Source organism: Rhinolophus hipposideros (assembly GCF_964194185.1).
Source record: "Rhinolophus hipposideros genome assembly, chromosome: 3".
In the NCBI taxonomy this organism is placed as follows: domain Eukaryota; kingdom Metazoa; phylum Chordata; class Mammalia; order Chiroptera; family Rhinolophidae; genus Rhinolophus; species Rhinolophus hipposideros.
Window position 1 is genome coordinate 95,479,884 of NC_138049.1, and position 20,372 is coordinate 95,500,255.

Sequence of the window (20,372 nt, forward strand, 5' to 3'; positions counted from 1 at the left end):
GTAGGGACCATTAATGATCATAGTATTAATTATAGTTGACATTTACTGGGTACTTACCACGTGCCAGGATCTGGGCCAAGTGAGCACTTGACATATTTATTTCACGTAATCCTCACAGCAAATACACACCTGACCTGAGCAAACTCTCTGAGGAAATGCTTTTTAAAGCATATAGTAGTCACTTAGCATAATGCCAGGCATGTAATAACCACTCAGTACATTGTAGAACAATGACAATAATGATGATGCAATTTTGTTAACTGCTGCAGCCCCATTTTCTTGCCTCTTTTCTCTCCAGAGCAGCCTGACAAGTTGCTTTCTGGAAGCAGCTGTCCTGGGATCTTCCTCCTCCAGGAAGCCTTCTTGGACCAGTGTGGAACTTTGTGGCTTTGCACGGTCTTTCTCTCCTGAATCTCTGTGCTGTTCGTGTGGCTCTCAGGGATTCAGTGTGGGCCTGGGTCCCCGTCCCTTGGTCTGAGTGGTCCCATAGTTTCCTCAGGGCAGTGGGTGGTGGCAGAGCTGGCAGATGCAGGGGAAGGTTGGGGGGTGGAGGGGCAACATGAGCACAGCAGACCTCTTCCCAGAGATCCTGCAGACCCACAGAAAGGTGGCGGGACCCCAGGGGTGCCCAGGGCAGCAGCACAAACCAGACACCTGCCTCAGAGCTTTCTTCCCACTTTTATTTTAAAGGAAAAAAAAAAAAAACCAAACAGTGCAAAAACCCATTTTCCAGTGTCAGCCATGCCCACCCCCAACCCCAGGTCACCCCCCTGGCTCAGGCCTGACTCTTCCTCCCACTCAGTACCCCTCCCCTCTCATGCAACCCATTGGGGCTGGAGGCTCCACTTCCCGGAGTGCCAGATCCCAGGGGGACTTTAGAGGGAGGAAAGAACTGGGGGGGGCTGCCCCGATCCGATCCCAAGCCCCTCCAGGTCTCCAGCCACGGCACCAGGTACCCCTCTTGGCTCTCATTAACCCTTTCCTGACCATGCTACTAACCTGGGGGGCACTGATCTGGGGGAACTGTGTCCATACCCCTCTGCCCCGGGTCCTGCTCGGGGCTCTCCTCACTGAGGTTAGGGGGTTCCCTCCCTCCCTCCGCAGTGGGGGGGGAGTGGCAAAACCTCCAGGTTTAAATACCTTAATGAAAGCAGGGGATGGGAAGGAAGGGGCTTTAGATCTAATAAATTATTAGCGTTTTTAGTGTCCGTGGGGGGCAGGTGGGGTGGGGCAGGGCGTGGCCTCCAGGGCCCCTCCCTCCCCTTACTGGTGAATCTCATTCTCTATGAGGCTGTCCTCGCAAGACTGGAAGTCTGTGTCCGTGAGGCCATCGGGCGGCATCAGCAGCTCCTCATCTTGAGATGACGATGACGGGGGCTCGTCCCCCGAGCTCCCAGGAACCCCATCCCCATCCCCGTCCACCTCTGAGTCCTGCAGCACCTGAGCGATGTATTTCTGAGGGGGAAGAGGAGTGGGACGTGAGGATAGACAGCTGCCCTTTGTGGGGAGGGGGTGATGGGGAGTCACAGGACCTACGGGGGGAGGGGCAGTATCCTTTGCCCAGGGGAGGCGGGCAGCCCCCAGTGCAGCCAGGTCTCTCCCTGCCCATTCCCCAGTCCCTGGGGTCGGGAACAGGCTTGTTTCTGGAGGATAATGGGACATCCAGCTTTGGGACTGCGTCTCAGAGGCCCCTCCCCCACTGGGCGACAGCTCAGAGCACTCACCGCAGATTTGGGGACAGCGACAGCAGTGGGGGGCCGTCCATTGCTTCTGGGGTCCACGGCATCTGTGTCTGTGTGCTCAATCTTGAGGGACCCAGAACGAGTCAGGGGGTGGGGGTAATGCCCTTGCCCTCAGCCGCAATCGTGACCCCACAGCCCTGTTGCTCTGCCCTCAGATCCCCACCATCTCCCTGGCCTTCTGTACCCTCCGGAGCTTCTGCCCTCAGCCACCCCCCATGCCCCCTCGCCCCACACCTTGTAGTTGTGGGCACTGAGGTATTTGAAGTGTCCGAAGCAGACGTGGCAGAGACAGATTACGATGGTGATAACCAGGACGACGAATGTGAACATGGACGTGGGGGCGAGGAACCCTGGTGTGGGGGAGGGGACACAAAACGGGGCTGCTACTTCTCTGGGCTCCCTTCCGAGGCCCACTGTGCTACCTTCTGAATGCAGTCCCACACTTCCTGTGCTGTGGCCTCTCCCAGTCACCTTGTCTGTGGCCCCCAGCCATCATGGACTTCCCCCTGCACCCCCTGGGGAGTGCCTGCTGTATTTCCACTCTGGAGGAAGTCCTCTCGCCCCCACCCCCCTCAGAGGGGGGCCCTCACCCGTGCGCATGGTGGAGAAGAAAAGCAGCCAGAAGAGGCAGAGGATGGGTGCGGCCACCACCTGGTTCACAGCCCCCGAGTGAATCTTCTTGTCCAGCTTGGCAGGCAGGTAGGCGTAGTAGAGATTGTACCTGTCTACCAGGTGCTTCAGCAGCATGTACATGAGCCCTGGGGGAAGCCACACGGGCCCTGACTTCGGGACCAGTGCCGCCAGGCTTCCACGTGTCTGTCACAGGTTGTCCCAGTGCTCCTGAGGTCGCGGAAGGGCTGGCCTGCCTTCTCCTGCCCCAGCCCCAGCAGGACCAGAGAACCTCAGCTTCCTCCCCTCCATTCTGTAGCCCCTTACTAGCAATTCTATTAGAAACCTATTCATGTGCGTCAGTGAGCACCCTCTTAAAACCCAGACCGTTTTTTTCTACCCGTTCCTGAACATGAGTGTAAATTAAGTGGTAAGTTCTATTTTCCTGGAGGCTGAGGGAATGGGAGCTTTCGAACAAGGACAAGGTTAGTTTGGGAGTTTGGAGCCTTCAATAACCAGGGAGGGTGGTCAAGGAGTTGGGATGTTTTCAGGGGAGATATAGAGACCACTAGTGGGGGCAAGGGTTGAAGAGAAACTTTGCTAAATTTCCAAAGGTAGAGGGACCTGCCTAAGTCATGTCACCTAGTTATAGCAGGGCACCTCCATGAGTGGCAAGGGCCCAACCCCACCCTACCATCCGAAGGTCTCTCCTGAGTTTACAGGGCTGTGTACAAGGGTGCCCGCGGGTCCTGGGTAGGGCATGTGTGTGAACACCTCAGTGGGTATGTGATATATGTCCTAGTTTATCCAGTGGAGTGAAAGCACTAGTGTGAGCGAGTACAGCCGTGTCCGCATGACTGCTCAGGGGTCCAGCCTGGGCTGAGATGGCTTTTCCCCTCCTCCCCCCAGACCAGACCCCAGACTGAGCCAGGGACCGGGCGGGAGGCCGGAGGGGCCGGTCTCCCAGCCAAGGCCCTGTCCACTCGGGGTGGCCTGCCTTACTAGAGTGGAGCCGGTGAGGTCCTGGGTCCCCCCGAGCAGGGCCCAGGTCCCGGCGCGGCGGTGCCTACCGAAGGGCACGATGATGGGGCAGGTGATACTGTAGGTCATGACCACCGTGAAGACGCACATCATCCAGGCGTAGGCTGCGCCAAACTGGAACTCGTAGGCCTGATGCTGGGGGGGAGATGGGCAGGAGGGTGGCTCAGGGAGAGGGGGCATACTGCAGGGCGCAGGGAAGCTGGGAGGGGGGAGGAGGGGCCAGGAAAGAAGCCACGGAGAGGAACCCCACGTCCAGGGCAGGGAAGAGCAAAGCAGACGGAAAGGGCTGTGCTAAGGAGGAGGTCAGGGTGGGTAGTCACGGGACATGAGGAGGGGCCTTCGAGGGATCAGGGGCCGGCAGGGGGTGGGCTTGGGAACGGGATGCCCTCCTGTGGGGTTAGGGCCCAGGGATCCTAGGTGTAGGGAGCCGGACCGCCCCCAACTCCCATCACAGAACACTAGACTGTCAGAACTGGCCAGGGCCTTCGGGGTTACCTATGTGGATTCATCGCTGTACACATGGGAGAACTGAGGCCCAGGCGGGAAGGGGCCATGGCACTGGGCTCCCCGAGTGCCAGCACCCTTGGGCCCCACAGCCTAGCAGGCTGCCGCTGTTTCTGGTTGGGCCCAGCAGGGGGCGCTGTGCGGGCCGCTCGGCCCAGGCGGCCGTACCCGCTTCACGTTGCGCCTCTCGGCGGCTGAGCGCGCCAGGCAGAGGCGGATCATGTACATGAGCAGACCCGGGATGCGCAGCAGGTCCATGGCGTTGCCGATAAAGGCTGAAGCAATGACGTAGTTCACGAAGAAGGCGCCGTTGTCCGGCAGGAACACGCACCTGCGGGCACCAGGTGCTCCAGCACTGCCCTCCTGGGCACGCGTGGTCGCCTGCCCACTGCCAGCATGACAGCGCACCCCACTTTCACCCCCAACGTGCCTTGTGGACACCCCTGTCGGCTCCCAGCTCAGCCCTCAAGCCCCTGTGCCCGTCCCCCCAGAATGCAAACCCCAAAGGCAGGTACCAGACTGACAATAGATACCTCAAAACCCCTCAAATACGCGTAAACACGACCTGGCAGTGTGAGCCCAGGGGCACCCTGAGAACTTGTGCCCCATCAAGACTCGTGGAGAGTGCTGGAGACCCCTAAAGCCGCCCGTGTTCAGGGTATGACTGCTGGAGACCGCCACAGACAACCCCATGGGACTTCCAAAGACCGGAGGGTAGGACCCACAGGAACGTCCAGGAGGCTTCCTTCCTTAGACCTTAACTTAACCCCCAGTTACCCCAGAGCAGGAGCCTCCGTCACCTCCAGAACACAAGCTCCAGAGGCCCTCCCCCAGAAATCTTCAGAGGGGGCAGCCTAGGAACTTTTGTCAATGCTTGTGACACCCCGAGTGTGAGCCCAAGATTACCATTGATGGCCCAGTGCAAGACTCCTAGAGCGTGCACCCCAGTATTCAGCCGGGGTACATGCCCCCTAAGAAACCTTCACAGGGATTCTCAGAGAAGGAAGTTGCACCAGAAAGAACTCCAGTCACACCTCTGAAGAGGAGCCTGAAACTTCAGATGTGTTCTCAGAACTTGTGCGCCGTCAGCACTCCGGAGTGTGAACCCCAGAGGCCCCCATAGATATTCAAAAGCGGGGCTCCAGAGACACTCAGGGTCACCTCTGGGAACTCCCAAGTCACTCTCACAGTATGACCAAGATTCCACTACAGACCCCTTGCCACACCTCCCGAGTGGTGTTCCAGACCCCCAGAGTTCATCCCAGAACACAAGCCTAGAGCCTTCATAGAAACTCCCAGAATGGGGGCCCCCAGGACACCTTGAGGGTGACCTCGGAATCCAGAGAGGTTTCCCGAGAGACAGCTCCAACCTAGACCCCGGGGACATCTCCCAGGTACACCTGAGACATCCTGGGGGTCCTTTGGAATGACCATGCCTCCCCGCAGAAGGGGTGGGAGCTTTACTGCACCCTCCCGTGGGGAATGCGGTGTCTCTCAGGCACACCCACCCCCGCCATTCAGTCTTTTTTCTTGGGGGCCCCAGTCACTCACTCAAACCGAATAGCTGCCTCAGCCAAGAATTTCTTGTCAAAGAGCCAGCGGAAGAAGAGGTCCAGACTGGAGAGGAGGAGAGGTAGGGTGGCGGGCTGGCATGGGGAGGGGAAGTCCCTGCCAAGAGTCTCCAGGGATGTCCCCCTGTACATGGGGCCCTCGGCTTGGAAGGGGAGGTGGCAGCCTGAACTGCTCCCTCTCCCCCTTACCACCTCCCCCACCCCGCCTCCCAGCCCTTCCTCCAAAACCTACCTGCTCAGTCCCAGTGAGGGCAGGAGCAGCACCATGAAGATGAGGAAGGTGTAGCACTTGTGCATGGTGGTCCTGTTCTCCCCGGAGCTGGGGAACAGGGCACAGGGGCAGAGGTCAGGTGGGCCAGCTCCCATTCTGCTCCCCCAGCCAATACAATGTCCCAGGAGGGTCCCCTGGGAAGGGGAGCACTTCCCAAGGTGCAGATGCTGGCATCACCCCTCCCTGCCAGCTCTAGAACCTCCGGAGCAGGAAGCCTGAATGGCAAAGGGCTGCCCAATGACACGGTGGACCCCTAGGAGGCTAGAGCGAGGCGCAGGGGTGTGAAGGGGTCTCACCGTGTCCAGTGGGCTTCAAAGAAGGCAGAGTAGTAGACGATGGTGGGGAGCAGGGCTGAGAAGCACCACAGCAGCAGGGTGGGGAAGAACTGGGTGATGATGGGGTTCTGCAGTGGGGAAGGGGGGGAGGTATCAGCGGGGGCAGTTTATTGGGCTCAGCTTACTTTGCTTACCTGCCCCTCCCCACTGAGTCCTGGGCTTCAGGGCTCTCAGGACTCCCTGCCAAAAGTCCAGAACATCTTGAGGGCAAGGGTTGAGGGTGGGGGCCAGGGCCATATGTACTACCCCAGGGTGAATAATACTGTGTTTCTCCGAAAATAAGACCTAGCCGGACCATCAGCTCTAATGCATCTTTTGGAGCAAAAATTAAAGTAAGACCCAGTATTATATAATATTACATTACATTACATTATATTAAAAAGACCCAATCTTATATTATATAAGATCCGGTCTTATAGTAAAATAAGACTGGGTCTTATATTACTTTTTGCTCCAAAAGACGCATTAGAGCTGATGGCCCGGCTAGGTCTTATTTTCGGGGAAACATGGTATTAGTTAGCATTTGCTGAGCACCTACTCTGTACCAAGCACTGATCATGTACTTTACATGCGTTCCTCCTCACAACAATCATATTATCCTATTTTACAGACAAGCAAATTGAGGCACAAAGCGATTCAACAGCTTAACCCGCTAGTGAGCAGTGGGGTGGGGATTTGAACCCAGGGAGTCTGGGTCTTATCTATTATGCTATTATCACACAGTGATTTTCAGACTGTCTTTCTTCGAATTTTGAGGTGCTAAGGAGGTACACTGTGTATGTGGCAGGAGGGGTGAGGAGAAACCAGACAAAATGGCCCCCACTCTACTGCCGTCTGAACAGCTGTGCTTTTCCACATTGGGTTTCAAGGCAGATTCCTTTTGATAAAAGCATCAGACTCTAAGTTTGGAAGCCAATGATCTAGTCAGAGCCTTCCTTTCTTCTGTTGGGGAGCGCGAGGGACGAGGAGAAGGGACTTCTCGGAGCTCACATGGTCAGTTAGGACTGGGTCTGGGCCCTCTAGGTGTCTCTAGGTGTGTGCACACCCAAGGGTGGCCTCTTGTAGGGGAAGGAGGTGGGGAGCCCGAGAGAAGTGCACAGAAGGGTTTGCAGCCCGTGGTCTGTGGAAGCTTCCTGGCGGAGGCGGCCTGAGGGTAGAACAGGAGCCCGCCGGGGCGGGCACTCTGGTTTCCCCCCAGAGGAGGGATTCAGGGCCCGGTTTCTGTGTCTTGTGACACAGCCTGGAGGGGTGAGGTGGGTGGGGTGTGGCCTCACGTTGAGGTACTCCACAGGCTTGGTGACGTTGAACTTGTCCATGGTGGTGATGATGATGGCCGGGGTGGTGAGGAAGAAGAGGAGAATGAAGAGGACGACATTGATGACCAGGCAGCGCAGCCACCAGATGAAGCCGCGGATGGAAAGGTGCTCCCTGGGACGGCAGGGGAGGTGGTCACTCGGGGACCAGACACCTGAGTGGCCCTCAGTGACACCTGGGACCTCCCCACCCTCCCCTCTACCTACTGGGGTCCCCCCAAGCCCCACGAAGCCTGCCCCTCCGTCCCCCTTCGCTCACCAGTAGATGTTTTGGGGGTCAGGGGCATACGACACGGTCCAGTTGGAGATGTGCAGGGACTCGCTGCAGGATGAGGAGCGCGGTTCCCCGCGGCAGGTACAGCCCTGGCACTTACACACATTGAAGTCCTTCAGGATGCTGGGGGGACAGACACGGGTTACTGCAGCCCCGGCGACCGGGGACCCCACTGCCGTCAGTGGGCTGTGAGCACAGGGACCTGGGAGCCACAGCTGGTGACTAGGGGATGAGGCCAGGGTGGGCAGGCGGGCAGGAGCTCACATGGCCGTGATGGTCTCGTTGTGGAAGGTGACAAAGGCCATGCCGAGAGGCTTCTCGTTCACCTTCTCCTTCTCCCGCTTGTAGTCCTCCTTCAGCTTCTGTTCCAGCTTCGTGTAGTACTCGATGGCCTCCACCTGCCGGGGGGTGGGGGGCAAGGCAGGCTTTGGCAGAGAGCTGGGCGGGGCCTGCAGCTCCAGCCACCACTAACCTGGAGCTTCCTACAGGCCAGGCAGTGCTTCAAGCGCTCTCTGTCTCTCACAAGAATCCTATGAGGTAGGTTCCGTTAGTCTCATCTGACAGATGAGGAAACTGAGGCACAGAGCAGTGAAGACACTTGCCTAAAGCCACAGAGTCAGCAAAGACAGCATAACACTGTCGTTTTGGCTGAGCTCTTCTGATTTGGGGTTGGAACATTTGGTTACTACAGGGATATGGCACAACCCAACAGTGGGGATAGAACTTCGAGGACTATAGGACAGGTGGGGACCCTCTGAGGGAGGGGCTGCATCCTGCTCCTGGCCCTGGTCCCAGCCCCGGCCTTGCCTCCTCTGGGAGTCTGTTTACCTTTGGGTGTTTGTGACTTGTCTGTCCAGGACCTTCCAAGCCCTCCCCACACCATCAGGACTGGAGCCCTGAGGTCTGAGCCAGGGCTCGGCACGCCCCACGGCCAGCCCACCCCATACCTGCTCACAGCCGCGAACCACGCAGCAGCAGAGGTGGCCACAGGGCTTGGGGTTGATCATGGTGGGGACATTCTCCTTGCTCTGGAGGTTTGTGAAGTACAGCTTTCCTCGCTCGGCCTTCTTTCTGTGGGACCCAGGTGCCCAGTCACCCACTGCCCAGTTGGGGCTGGGCTAGGATGGGAGGATGGGTAGGGAGCCCAACTCAAGGGTCATCCAGTCTACGCCCCAGAGACAGGAGCTATGCTGCTCTTGGGTTTGTTCGGGATGCACGGTTCAGACAAGTCCCCATCCCAGGGTCTCCTGCCCATCCCTTGAGAGCCAGAAATTCTTATAGTTTGGCTTCAATGTCTCATACTGTAGCTGAAGAAGGGTCTGTCCTCAGACAGGGTGGGGACAGTGGGCACCTTTCCTCTTGCAACCAAGTCTAACCTCCAGGCTTTGCTCTCTCCAGAGGTTGAATTGAAATCAAATGTCCTGAGAAACTCCTGGAAGGGGAGCCAGGCTACTTTGTGGCAGCCAAGACACCTTCCACAATGGGCAAGGGGCCCTCTGGTGTCACGCCCCCCTTCTGTCCACGGCCCCCTTACCTCTCCGCATCGAGGAACATAAGACGAGCCACGTTGTAACATGGGCGGGCTTCTAGAACCGTGCAGTTGGGGTAGGCCTCCCTGGAACACAGTGCACCATCATTTTCTGCGGGGATCACCTGCCCCCGACTTTCACACATAACCCCATCCCCAACTGCAGCTCCCTTTTGCTTTTCTAGGCTATAAAAATGAGAGTCACCCAAGAATAAAACTTTGAAATTCCTCCTCATGCTCATCTGAGTGAGGGGTGTGTGCGCACAGAGGCATGGGGACCGTGTGAGCGTAGTCTGAGCCAGTGGCCTGGGATGGGGGTGCACAAAGCATGGCGCTGGGGAAGCCACGCTGTGGTCTGATTCTTGTCCCGGGCTGTCAACTCGAAGTTGAGAGAAACTGTTTCTAGTCGTGGGTTGTTCCCTTTACCTGTTCCCAGATCTGGGTACAGTCCAACACTTAGTCTGGACCACGGACGGACTCCAGCCAACCCACAGCCCAGTCTACAGAACAAATCCTGCCCGCAGACCAACCAAAGACTGATTCTGAACCCTGACCTGAGGTTAACCTCTAACCTGGGACAGAGACTGATCCTTTACCCTGACCCAAACTGACCCATAACCTAGACCCAAGACTGACGTCTAACCTGACCCCAAAGTGACCCAACCTTGACTTGAGACTGACCAAAGATAGACCATCCCTGACTCAGTACCTGGTAGGTGGCAGGGCTTGAGGGGTACCTGCTGACTGAGTGCAGGAGCCGTTCCTTTTACATTTTGGTCACACACTGCTTCTTGATCCTAATCCCTACTCTAGACTGAGCCCCATCTTTTTTAAAAAAAGAAATGAATGAAGGACCGATAAGTGTCAAACAGGCACAAGATATGATTTTAAAGTAACACGATGGATTGCACAAACCCATGAGGATTTGGAAACGGAAATCTGGGATGGGGTCCTTCAAATGCACTGCCCAGGAGGCTACAGACGTTTCCCCGGACGCTGTTTTTGCTCAAATCATTTTAAGGTTCTCCTTTGGAAGCGCCTCGCCTCTGTGGCAGGCTGAGGCCTCATTCTCACGTGACTACTGTAATCTCTAAGCACCTAGTCCCCACCACACAGGCTCCCAGATTTGCACACAGGATATTCCCTAACTCTGCTGGGTTAGTCCTCCAATCCAGACAGATCCCAGACCTGGACTACAAGGCCAGCCCAATGCTGTCACCTTGCCCAGGCACCCCATGACGACAAGGGTGCCTTTTGTGCATCTCTATGTAGCCAGGCCTGAGCCAAGAGCTTACACATAGTAGGTGCTTAACAGACATACTGAATCACTGGGTCAATGAAATGGCTGTTCTGTAATGTTCACCTTACTGATCCCCAAAACTCCAATTAGGACCACCGTCTCCCACACCCTGCTTACAGGTTAAGCACCAATTTTAATCAGACTGTTTCCTAAACGAAAACTACAGACTGATCCCCAAAACAGACAACTTGGACTGTGAACTCCCCACAGACAGCAGCAGGTTTGGTTCTTTGTCTCCCTGGTATGATGCACGTAGTAGGTGTACAATAAATGTGTGCTGAATGAATGGATGCTTGGCTAGTGGAGCTCACCCCCTCACTGCCACAAGTCTCTGCTCAAACGTCACCCTGTCAGTGTACCCCCCGCCGCCACCCCATCCAAACACTCCTCCTGACTCCTTCAACTCGGTCCCTCTCCCTGCCTTGGTTTTCTTCTTAGCACCTACCCCTACTTGACAGTGTCTAGTATTCGCCCACCTTTTTGTCTGCCTCGGCCCATTAGAAGGTAAGCAGATGAAGGCAGGGGCTTTTTCTTCTCTGTTGACTACTATTTCCCCAGCTCCTGCTCCAGCGTGGCCACATAGCAGCTGCTCAGTAGATTTTGTTACTGAAGGACTTGTCAGTGCAAGCTGACAGCTGATTCGAGTTGGACAGTAATACTAAGATGGCACTTAGAATTCTGAGCACACACTGTCCTCAATCCTGACCCAAACTGCCCCCTAATGCTGATCACAGCTTGAACTCCAGGTAGGACCCCGAATCGTTCTCTCATATCGAACAACTTAGATCTAACTTTGACTGCTGCTCTGTAAATTATAATGAGGGCAGGGCCTGTGCCTCATTTATTTCTACCTGGAGTATAGAAGGTGGCCAACAAATGTTGAATGAATGAGTATTCGTCCGCTAATACTGATCACAAACCAGTCCTTTTCCTGTCTCACAGGAGTCTGGAATCTGATCACTCCCAGTGCTGTCCTGACCCAGAACAATGCCTGACCTCTGTCCAGGCCATCCGACAGTGCATGCAGACCTCATAAACTCCCGACGCTGACCACAGACAGCCCTGATCCAGGCCACCAATGTCCCTTATGAGGACGACTGGCCAACTCCGAATTCTGACCACACACTAACCTTAGGCCAAGCTCAGATCAGAGCCTGGACTGGCTCCTAAAACTGACCTCTGTACTGTGAAGCCTCCGAGAGGCTGGTGATCTTTTCTGTACTTTTACGGTCCCAAGGCCCGCCACGGTGACTTATGCCTCACAGCACTTAAGAAAGTTTGCTGAGTAGACCGATGAATAAATGCTAGGATCCCTAATCCCGGACACAGACTATTCCAGCCACCGGGCACTCCTGGGGGTATATATTCTCCTTTCCCCCCAAGACAGACTTCCAGAGTGGAAAAAAGCCTCAGCGCCTCACGTTCTCCTGGGCTCCTTAATGATCCGTTGAAAGCCAAGGAGCTTCTCCTTGCTGGTCTGCACACAAACTCCAGCATGTCACATAAACTTTTGAAGAAGCCTCACACCATAGACCCTGGGGCAACAATCCATGACCCAGTTCAAGCTGGAGAAGAGCGCGGGTGGGTATGTGAGGGCAGACTGGACTCACTTTTCAAGTATTTCTTCTCAAGTATTGCAAGTATTTTGCTCGTGTTCTTAGAGGGACCTATCACCCAACCCAATTGCTAGCCTGCCCTGAAGTCAGAGAATTTTTGTCTGACCTCCACCTCCACTGCAGTGAGACCTCTGAGGGACGGGTGTGTGAGGAGGGTCTTGGGAGCTGAAAGGCAAAGCAGGGTTTGCAGATGCCTGGGCTTTGGGGTAGGAGTGGCTACTCACTCAAAATGCTTCTTGATCTTTTCTGACTCTGCATATTTGGAGATTCCATTGATGAAGAGAGTCCGCTTCACCTGGAGTGAGAGGCAGGTGAGAGGGGCTGGAGGATGCAGGGAGGGCGTGGGGGGAACGGGCGAGCAGAGAGGAACAGACGGGGTAGGAGGAGGCCTGAGGAATAAGCCAGGTCCCAGAGAATTTCTAGCAGAAATCAGGCAGGAAGCCTAAGGAAAGAGCCATCTGGCCCCTTGTTCCTTGAGGGATGCGGTGTGGGGGAAGAGTCGGGTACTAGTCTCAGATCCTCAAGCCACGGGGACCCAGCAGAGTGGGCATTCATTACTTGTTTAGTGAGGAAGTGTGGCCGTGAAGGGAATCATCAATCACAACTATTGTCCGAGCGCCAGGCACAGCCCGGTGTCCTTCCCATCACTGCCTCACGATACCTTCCCAGTAACCTTGGGAGAGGTACTGCTGTTATCTCATTTGACAGATGAGGAAACCGAGGCTTGGGGAAGTAACTAACTTGCAAGATGAGGGCTCCTGAACTGCTGGGTCAGGATTCAAACTCAGCTGGCCTGAACCTGGGGCTGACACCCCGAAGTGCTGAGGCAGGGGAGGCCCGGAGGGAAGGGAGGAAGGCTGGGAGTGCGGCACCTCTGGGCTCTGCTCCACTCACCAGGTCGTCTTCCTTGTAACGCATCTTGGAGGTGTGTCTACGCATGCTGTAGACGGTGAGCAGCAGGTACAGGAAGGCAAAGGAGGTGTGCAGCCATAGCAGGTTGTTCCTGGGAGAAGCAAAGCGTAGGGAAGCCACGGGGGCTAGAGACGTACTCAGACACCCCTTACCTCCCCCAACCTCCCAGTGCTGAGGGCCCCTGGCACTGACACCCCACACGGTGGGCCCCACACTCCACATCATCTAGACATCCCTAAGGCTGTTCCATTCCAACTGAAATCTCAAGAGATCATGTCTTCATACCCTGCTGGCTGCCCTACCCCCCACCGGCTGGCCGCCAGTCAGCCTCGCCTGCTGGAGGTTGCACCCTCCTCTTTTTTCCTCCTCCTTCTTCTGCCTCGCGCCCCCTCCCCACTCCGGTTCAAGCCACTGTTTCTCAGTCTAGTTGTGCAGGACACAGCTTCCTGGCCCATGCTGGTATTATGAGCCTTGCACTCCCCCCAGCTCACAGGGGCACATGGTTGCCCGCAGCAGCTTACAACAGCTTACGCCAAGCTCTGGCTGGTGAGCAGCTACTCACCGCAGCCCAGCTCCAGGGAGAGCTGTTGTTCACAATCTTAGCTGTAGAGGGCGCAGCTCACTGGCCCATGTGGGAATCGAACTGGCAACAGGCGACCTGGGCGTTAGGAGCACTGCACTCCAACCACCTGAGCCGCCTGGCCTGCTCTTCTTAATCCGGTTATTCTTTCAGCAGGGATCTCCCTCTCCTGTCTCCAACCCAAACCCTCAGGGCCCCTGAGCCATCTCTGCAGCCTCAGCCACCTGTCCCCTGAACACTCCCGCTTTCCTACCCTCCTCATTAGGGCCCGAACTCTGGCACAGACCCTGGCCTCACTGATCAGCTTCCCAAACTTACCCTGATTTCAAGTTGGCAATGGTGGTTCTCCCGAAGCTGTAGGCATTGTTCTCTGGGGGGTGAGAAAGGGGAGAGGACGATGGTGGGGTCAGGGCCTGTCCCCTCTCTCTACCCCACCCATCCTGACCCTCACTGACCCAGCAGGTCCCCTGAGAAGTTGACAGGCAGCACAATGCCTACGGAGAGGACGCCCACGACAACCAGCAGCCCGATGATGTGCCGCTGGAAGGACAGGTAGTGCACGGCGTCGGCTCCACACTTGTCCCGGATCTCATCATCCCTGTGGTGTGGCAGGAGAGAGCAATCAGGCGAGGACCAGGGCAGCCGAGGGGCCCCCATGTGCCTGCCCTTGCCCATCCCCACCCACCACCCCAGCCTCTACCAATCTGGTAGCAGTGGGGGGTTGAAATGGGGTCTCTGGGTCCCCTATTTTCTGGGAAGGGAGAGAGAAGAGAGGGAGAGAGAAATGGAAGGAAAAAAAAGAAGGATGTAGGGAGAAAGGGAGGGAAAGGGGAAGAATAGAGGAGAGGAATGACGGAGGCGAATAGGAAGGAAGTTAGGAAGGAGCCAGGGAGGAATAAAAGAAGGAAGACTGCAGAGAGAGAGAGAGAGAGAGAGAGAGAGAGAGAGAGAGAGGGAGAGAGAGAGAGAGAGAAGAGAAATGAGAAGTGGAGAGAAAAGGGAAAGGAGAAGAGGAAGACGGGAAAAGGGAGGACGAGGCGAGAGGACGAGGAATGGTGATAGGAAGAGGCAGAAGCAGGAGGCTGGATGGGGGTTTGAGGCTAGGATTCAGGAAGCAGCAGCACCTTATGGGTGCTGGTGCAGCAGGGTCCATGATACACTTGGGGAGGGGCCCTGGGGGGCCATGGGCAGTGGCAGTGCTGACCTGTCCATCTTCCTGCCTCTCAGCGCTCACTGCCTGCCTGTCGCACTCTGGCTCGATCTCCTGCCTGCTGCTGCTGGCTGCTCCCAGCCTGCCTGCTGCCCCCACCCGCTGGCTGCACGAGGCTGAGGTGGGGGCTCCAGCTCCTGCTCTCATTAGGTAGCAGGGGCAGGGAGAGCTGTGGGCAGAGTGGGCCCCCCCACATAGGGGGGCACGCAGGAGACTGTTGGGGGTCAAGTGAGGCCAGTTCAGAGGCCAGCAGAGGCCAGGTCCCCAAGGCCTGGCCTCCTGGAGTAGGGAGGAGGGTGCTGGGCTGGCTAGGAGCGCTAAGGCCCTCAAAGCTGCTGGCCTCTGGATTTTGTGGGGAGATGACCGGTTCTGAAGTTTCTGTTTTTCTTTCTTTCTTTCGAGCCTGAAGACCGTTCACTTACTTTATCCTGAAGATGGCTGTCAGCCAGGAACAGAAACCCTGGGGGGACAGAGGGCTATCAGCTGGAGCCCCTATCTCACTGCCCAAACCTCCCTTCCCCCTCAAGTCCCACCCACTCCATTCTTATAATCACCCCAGGCTGTGGCTCACCCTGGCAGAGCTACTACAACCCCCAAGAAAACTAGCTCGCCCCAGAGAGGGGGAGAGGGAAGGTGCCAGCCCTCGGAGAAGAACGGGACCAAGGCCAGAGGGGGTTGTCTGTGCATTCCCATGCCCAGGGCTAGTCTCCTCAAATACCCGACGGAGCAGCAGAACCAGAGGAAGCCCTGCAGCAGTGTGTCAGGGTGAAGACGGGTGCGATTTGGGGTTCTAGGAAGAGCAGTGAGGACCGCCAGACCTGTAGCTAATAAAAGTTTGCAGCATGGCTGCCAAAAGCAGAGGGGTGGGCCATACTGCCCAGGTTCCTGCCACTTATCTTCAAGTGCACCCCAGAAGGACCAAAACCCTGGGTCAGTGTGAGCTGCAATCTCCCACCCGCAAGCCCCTAGGCCTGCCTTCAGAGCAGGGTGGAGACACACGGGGGAGGGCTGGGCAGGGAGGACCCTCCCCCACCTTCCCACCAGAAGGTCCGGGTTTAACACCCGATGGTGGAGAGGTGCCCTCCGGCCCAGGGGCATGACTATGCTACCTGTTGTCAATATCACCTGAGTCTGGGGACCACATGGACGCCTCCGGCGGGCAGGGGTGATATCCTGGCTTAGCCACTTACCAGTCTGAGTCCAGCTCAGGAAGCCGACAGGCTTCTGCTACAGCAGCTGCCACCCTGGGACCCCCAGCCCAAGCTGGACTGACCAGGGCCACCGTAGGGCCTAAAGATTAGACTTCTGCCCAGGACTCTCACCCTGGCAGAATGACAGGGGGCCAGGCAAGTTACACCAGAGTGCCGCTTCTGACATGAAAGAAGGTCTGGGGACTGCTGTGAATCACCAGGTACAAGCCTTGTCCACAGCAGGGACTGCCACTCAGCTTCAATACACAAGCAGGTCAAGTGGCCCCACCCAGCCCGCCAGGGGCTACCCCCCCACCTCTGAGCAACACAATGGATTCTGGACGTTTTGCTAGGTGGCGTGAAGGTTCGTTATTACTTCTAAGACCATGTATAAGAAAGAAGGGGTCCTTAGAATGAATCAACAGAGGCAGGCACAGAACTCGACAGTGGAACCAAGTCTGAAATCACAGCCACCAGGCGAGCGCTAGTCAGGAGGCAGACATGGAAGGCAGAGCCATGAGTCCTGGGTCTGGGTGGCTATCCTGGGCTTCTCCGACAAGCACGGTCCCTGCTGAGGAGAAGACTGCACGCCATGGGTCCCTGGGTCCCTAACTCTGTATCGCTGCTGAGCTCACCTGCTCTGGAGGAGGAGAGGGTGGCTAAGAAACCCGGGGAGGGCACTCACATTGTCTCTTTGGTCAAAGTCCACGGAGCTGGAGACAGACGTGAGACGCTCATACCGGTCATGACTGTCCCCGTGCAGAGCTGAGGCCACACTGGGGGTGGGGAGATGAGAGATGAAAGAGCCTGGTGAGTCCAAGGCCCTGGGGAGCGGGGGTGAAGTGGGTGGGCTTCCCCTCCAGAGTTCCGGGGGTCAGACAAGGCACAGAAAGCAGAGAGGCTGAAGCGAGGAAGAATGACTGCCTTCTCCCTGCCTCCCTTAACGGCGCCTCTTCCCTTCCTCAGGGGGCTCTGGGAGAAGAGACACAGGCAGCAGGGAAAGGGGAAGAAGGTGTCTCCATCATCGCTCCCTGGAGGTTGAAGTAAGAATGTGAACCCTCCCTGCAGTTCCGGAACTGACCAGCAGGGGACCGGGACAACAGATCCAATATTATGTACAGGGTAAGGGAAAAGCGAAGGAAGGGATGGACTAGGAGAGCCCCCGAAGGGTGGGGGTAAGAGGGGCTGGGGCATGTCTCCCAGATGGGCCCCTACCCTCCCTCTTCTCTGACCCCAGAAGCTGCTGCAACTCCAACTCCAGTCCTACAGACAGAAACCGTGATGTGACTCAAAAGGCCCGACTCGGGGCTCCTTGGGCAGCACCCCCCTCCCCTGCCTCCAGAAGAAGTGAGCAGGGAAGCCTGAAATATGAAGAACTAGCTGTTAGGGCACAAGAAGCCCCTGGGGACGCCCAATCTTGTCTCTGACCAACAGGGCGAGTGTACTGTGCGTTTCTGGGAGGACGGCCCCTCCACTCCAGCTAACAGTGCCCTGAAGGCAGCACGGGGAGGGACTTCTCCCAGGCAGAGAGCCAGAGGGAGAGATGGGGGGAGAGGGAGGCAGAGACAAGTTGGGGAGCCCCCTGCTCTGCAAAGCACACCGCCTGCGTTAATCCGAAACATGAGCCTGCAGAGGAGAAAACTGCAAAGAGAAACCAGCAACTTGGCAGGAAGAGAAGAGAAGCATGAGAGAAGAAGAAAGGGGAAAGCCGATTCAGTGGGGATGAGGGGGCTAGTGCCCCACATACTATTCCTGTTCCACTCGGTCCCTTTCCTGCCGCCGAAGCCTGGGGACAGAGAACAGACAAAGTTAGCAGGGTAGGAGGGAGGGTCCCAGGGGACTGACAAGGAACAAAGGCCCCTGTGGGCTCTCCTGCCCCCCATGGTCGATCTGGGACTGGTCCCTCTTCATCCCCCAACACAGGGGATGAGAGAGGGCTGGTTCTTCCCTATCCCTGAGGAGTGTGGAACAAGGTGCGTGTGTAGGGGTGAGGAAGTGTCCCAAAGCTTTACCTGTCGGCATCTGTCACCAAAGCCAGCCGCCCATAGTCCCAGGCCACCTTCCGGAGGATGGAGAATAAGAACAGCAATGCCTGAGGGAAGAGGGAGTGGTTGGCCAGTGGAGAGACCACTTACCCCCAGGACTCACCAGGAGGGCAGGGGCAGAGGGGCCAGAATCTTGTCTCAGTAGGGGATGGCCCTGGCCTGGGTGACTGGTGCGAGGAGAGGCTTGGGCTAGGCAATGGGGATCTCGCCTGCAGTGAAGCCTGGGGAGTCAGGGTCCGGTGGGAGAGTGGTTAGAGCTGCAGGCGAGGGATGGAATGGGGGCACTCACAAGGAAGCACATGAAGTCGAGAGCCAGCACGGTAGGGACGCCTCCAAAGGGCAGGCCCTGCAGGACGGTGCTGCGGATGCGGGCACTGTAGCAGTAGTCCTTGGGGTTGGTGTTATTGAGGGCCGTGGTGCCCAGTGTGGCCAGCATGAAGGGCAGCATGGCTGCTACTGCCGCATGGTCCTCCTGGGCAGAGGGCAGAGCGGTCAGCTGGGCTCAGCCCCTGTGCCCCTCATGGTTTTGGTATGGTGGGTGAGAGGAGGGGGCAATGAGGGCAGCTGCAGATCACAGGGCTGCCTGGGTGGGTGGAAGCTCTGGCCTCCAGAGATAAGGCCTGGGGAGGGGAGGGTTGAGTCACATGGAATTACCTTCACTGGCGCTCGGGCTGCGACCCCACCCTGGGTCTGGGGAACTTGGCCCAGATCTGGACTGGGGAGACTGGTTTTTCTAAGGTGGAAGCTGTCTGTGAGTCTATCTCCCACCACCTCTATATTCTCATTCTCTCCCCCCCACCCCCAAACTTACAGTGTCTCTCCCAGTCTCAGGCAGGCAGCGCAGAGCTGAGCCTGAGGCAAAATGGGGAGGGGTCGTAAGTCTGAGGATCCAAGGCTCATAGGAGGGATCTCTGGGCCGAAAAGGATGGGTTAGGAGACAGCTATCTCACCCTGATCTTCTTTCTACCCGTTAGAAAAATGGCATGTTTCCATTTGCTTAGAGTTTTCAACTTTGTTAATCACCTCCCCAATATAATTGGCTTTAAAATAAGATAACATGTTCAGCTTCAGAGTAAGGGGTCTGAGAGTAGGGTCAGAATGGGAAGTCAGTTAAAAAGTAGGATTTCTGGATTTGCTTCACTTGCCTGGACCCAGTCACGCCTGCTTACGCTCATTCCTTTTCCTCTGCTAAGGCAGCACCTATCCCTTTCTCTCCTCCCACTTCCTCACCTCTCTCCAATTATCTCTGCATAGAAATCACCTGAGTGGTCTGAGGACTACAACTCCCAGAGTGCCCTACTCCTGCCTCCGGAGCAGGGCAGGCTGGGAATGTCGTTTCTCCATCGAGCTCTTCCATTGGCAAAGGGAGAGTGGGTGAGGGGGGCCTCTTAGCCCGCCTAAGCCTCCCGCCTCCAGGGCACTGCCCTCTAGGCGGTTTCTTCCTACTGCTGGGTCGTCTAGCCCTCAATGGTCAGATGTTCCCTGTGGATGGGGTGGGTGGAGGGAGGGAAGGGACAGGCAGCCCAGATGCCTGGCTTCTGGAAGTGCCTGGGGATGGGGTGAAGCAGGGCTCTGGGAAGGCCCCCAGGGCAGAGAAGTGTGGCTGTGGCATCGCTGCCCCACCCCTACCCTACTGGAGGGCCCCTGGGGGCCCTCTGCTGACTACACCGACGCTCTGCCTTTGGGGGATGGGGGTCTCCAGGGAAGAAAGGAAACCAGACAAAGAGAAAGAACAACAAACCCAGAATCAGTGACTGCAACTCTGGGAGCCAGTGTTCCCCCAGCCCCCTGGGGTGACTCAGAGGGTTTCTCCTGTCCACCAATCCCCAACGCCCCTTCCTAACACTTCAACTGCTGGGCAAGAGGCACCAGCTCTCAGACTGAGGAGGAAGCTGGGGTTGTTTATGTGTTTCACTTGGTCCCAGGGAGTCACCGAAAAGCCTGTGTTAGGAAGACTAAAGAACTGCCCTGTGTGTTATGCCTTCATCTTCCTTCCCAGCCCAAGCTGCCTTAAAAAACAAAACCCAAAAAACCACCAATTTAGTGATTGTGGCAGGCACCATTTATCAAGTGCCCACTGTTTCAAGAATAATAAGTACACGATTTCATGTAATCCTCAATAATCCAGAGTTGGATGCCATTGTCATTTTCAGATGAGGGCACAGGGGCTCAGAGAGGTTAAGTAACTTTCCCAAAGTCACCCTGTTAATAAAATGGTGGACCCCGGATTGAAACCTAGATCAACTTCTTTCTAAACCTAGAACACTTTTCAGGGCACCACAATGGTTTTCTCATGTGCCCAGAACAGGGCTCTGCAGATCATGGGAGCTT

The 20,372-nt window shown here is 56.6% G+C and overlaps 1 protein-coding gene across 10 annotated transcripts in view; it reads right to left on the minus strand.

Annotated features, from left to right (window-relative positions):
• The window catches only part of TMEM63B (transmembrane protein 63B), a 24,741-nt gene continuing 4,369 nt past the window's right edge, over window positions 1–20,372 (minus strand). For 3 of the 10 annotated variants that reach the window (XM_081032605.1, XM_081032602.1, XM_081032604.1), the window contains exons 2-25: window positions 18,331–18,513; window positions 18,009–18,088; window positions 17,744–17,782; window positions 16,682–16,772; window positions 15,229–15,266; window positions 14,052–14,194; window positions 13,915–13,966; window positions 12,999–13,107; window positions 12,329–12,399; window positions 9,195–9,275; window positions 8,608–8,731; window positions 7,925–8,058; window positions 7,646–7,783; window positions 7,348–7,501; window positions 6,035–6,141; window positions 5,700–5,786; window positions 5,448–5,513; window positions 4,065–4,227; window positions 3,422–3,527; window positions 2,333–2,500; window positions 1,977–2,092; window positions 1,725–1,805; window positions 1,268–1,455; window positions 1–519 (exon numbers count right to left, since the gene is read on the minus strand). In XM_081032605.1, coding sequence (XP_080888731.1) covers window positions 444–519; window positions 1,268–1,455; window positions 1,725–1,805; window positions 1,977–2,092; window positions 2,333–2,500; window positions 3,422–3,527; window positions 4,065–4,227; window positions 5,448–5,513; window positions 5,700–5,786; window positions 6,035–6,141; window positions 7,348–7,501; window positions 7,646–7,783; window positions 7,925–8,058; window positions 8,608–8,731; window positions 9,195–9,275; window positions 12,329–12,399; window positions 12,999–13,107; window positions 13,915–13,966; window positions 14,052–14,194; window positions 15,229–15,266; window positions 16,682–16,772; window positions 17,744–17,782; window positions 18,009–18,088; window positions 18,331–18,489 — 2,571 coding nt within the window. In that variant the 5' untranslated portion in view covers window positions 18,490–18,513 and the 3' untranslated portion in view covers window positions 1–443. Of the gene's footprint in view, window positions 520–660; window positions 1,456–1,724; window positions 1,806–1,976; window positions 2,093–2,332; window positions 2,501–3,421; window positions 3,528–4,064; window positions 4,228–5,447; window positions 5,514–5,699; window positions 5,787–6,034; window positions 6,142–7,347; window positions 7,502–7,645; window positions 7,784–7,924; window positions 8,059–8,607; window positions 8,732–9,194; window positions 9,276–12,328; window positions 12,400–12,998; window positions 13,108–13,914; window positions 13,967–14,051; window positions 14,195–15,228; window positions 15,267–16,681; window positions 16,773–17,743; window positions 17,783–18,008; window positions 18,089–18,330; window positions 18,514–20,372 lie in introns of those variants that run through there. The other 7 variants (XM_081032608.1, XM_081032607.1, XM_081032603.1 and 4 more) reach the window with 3 other exon arrangements.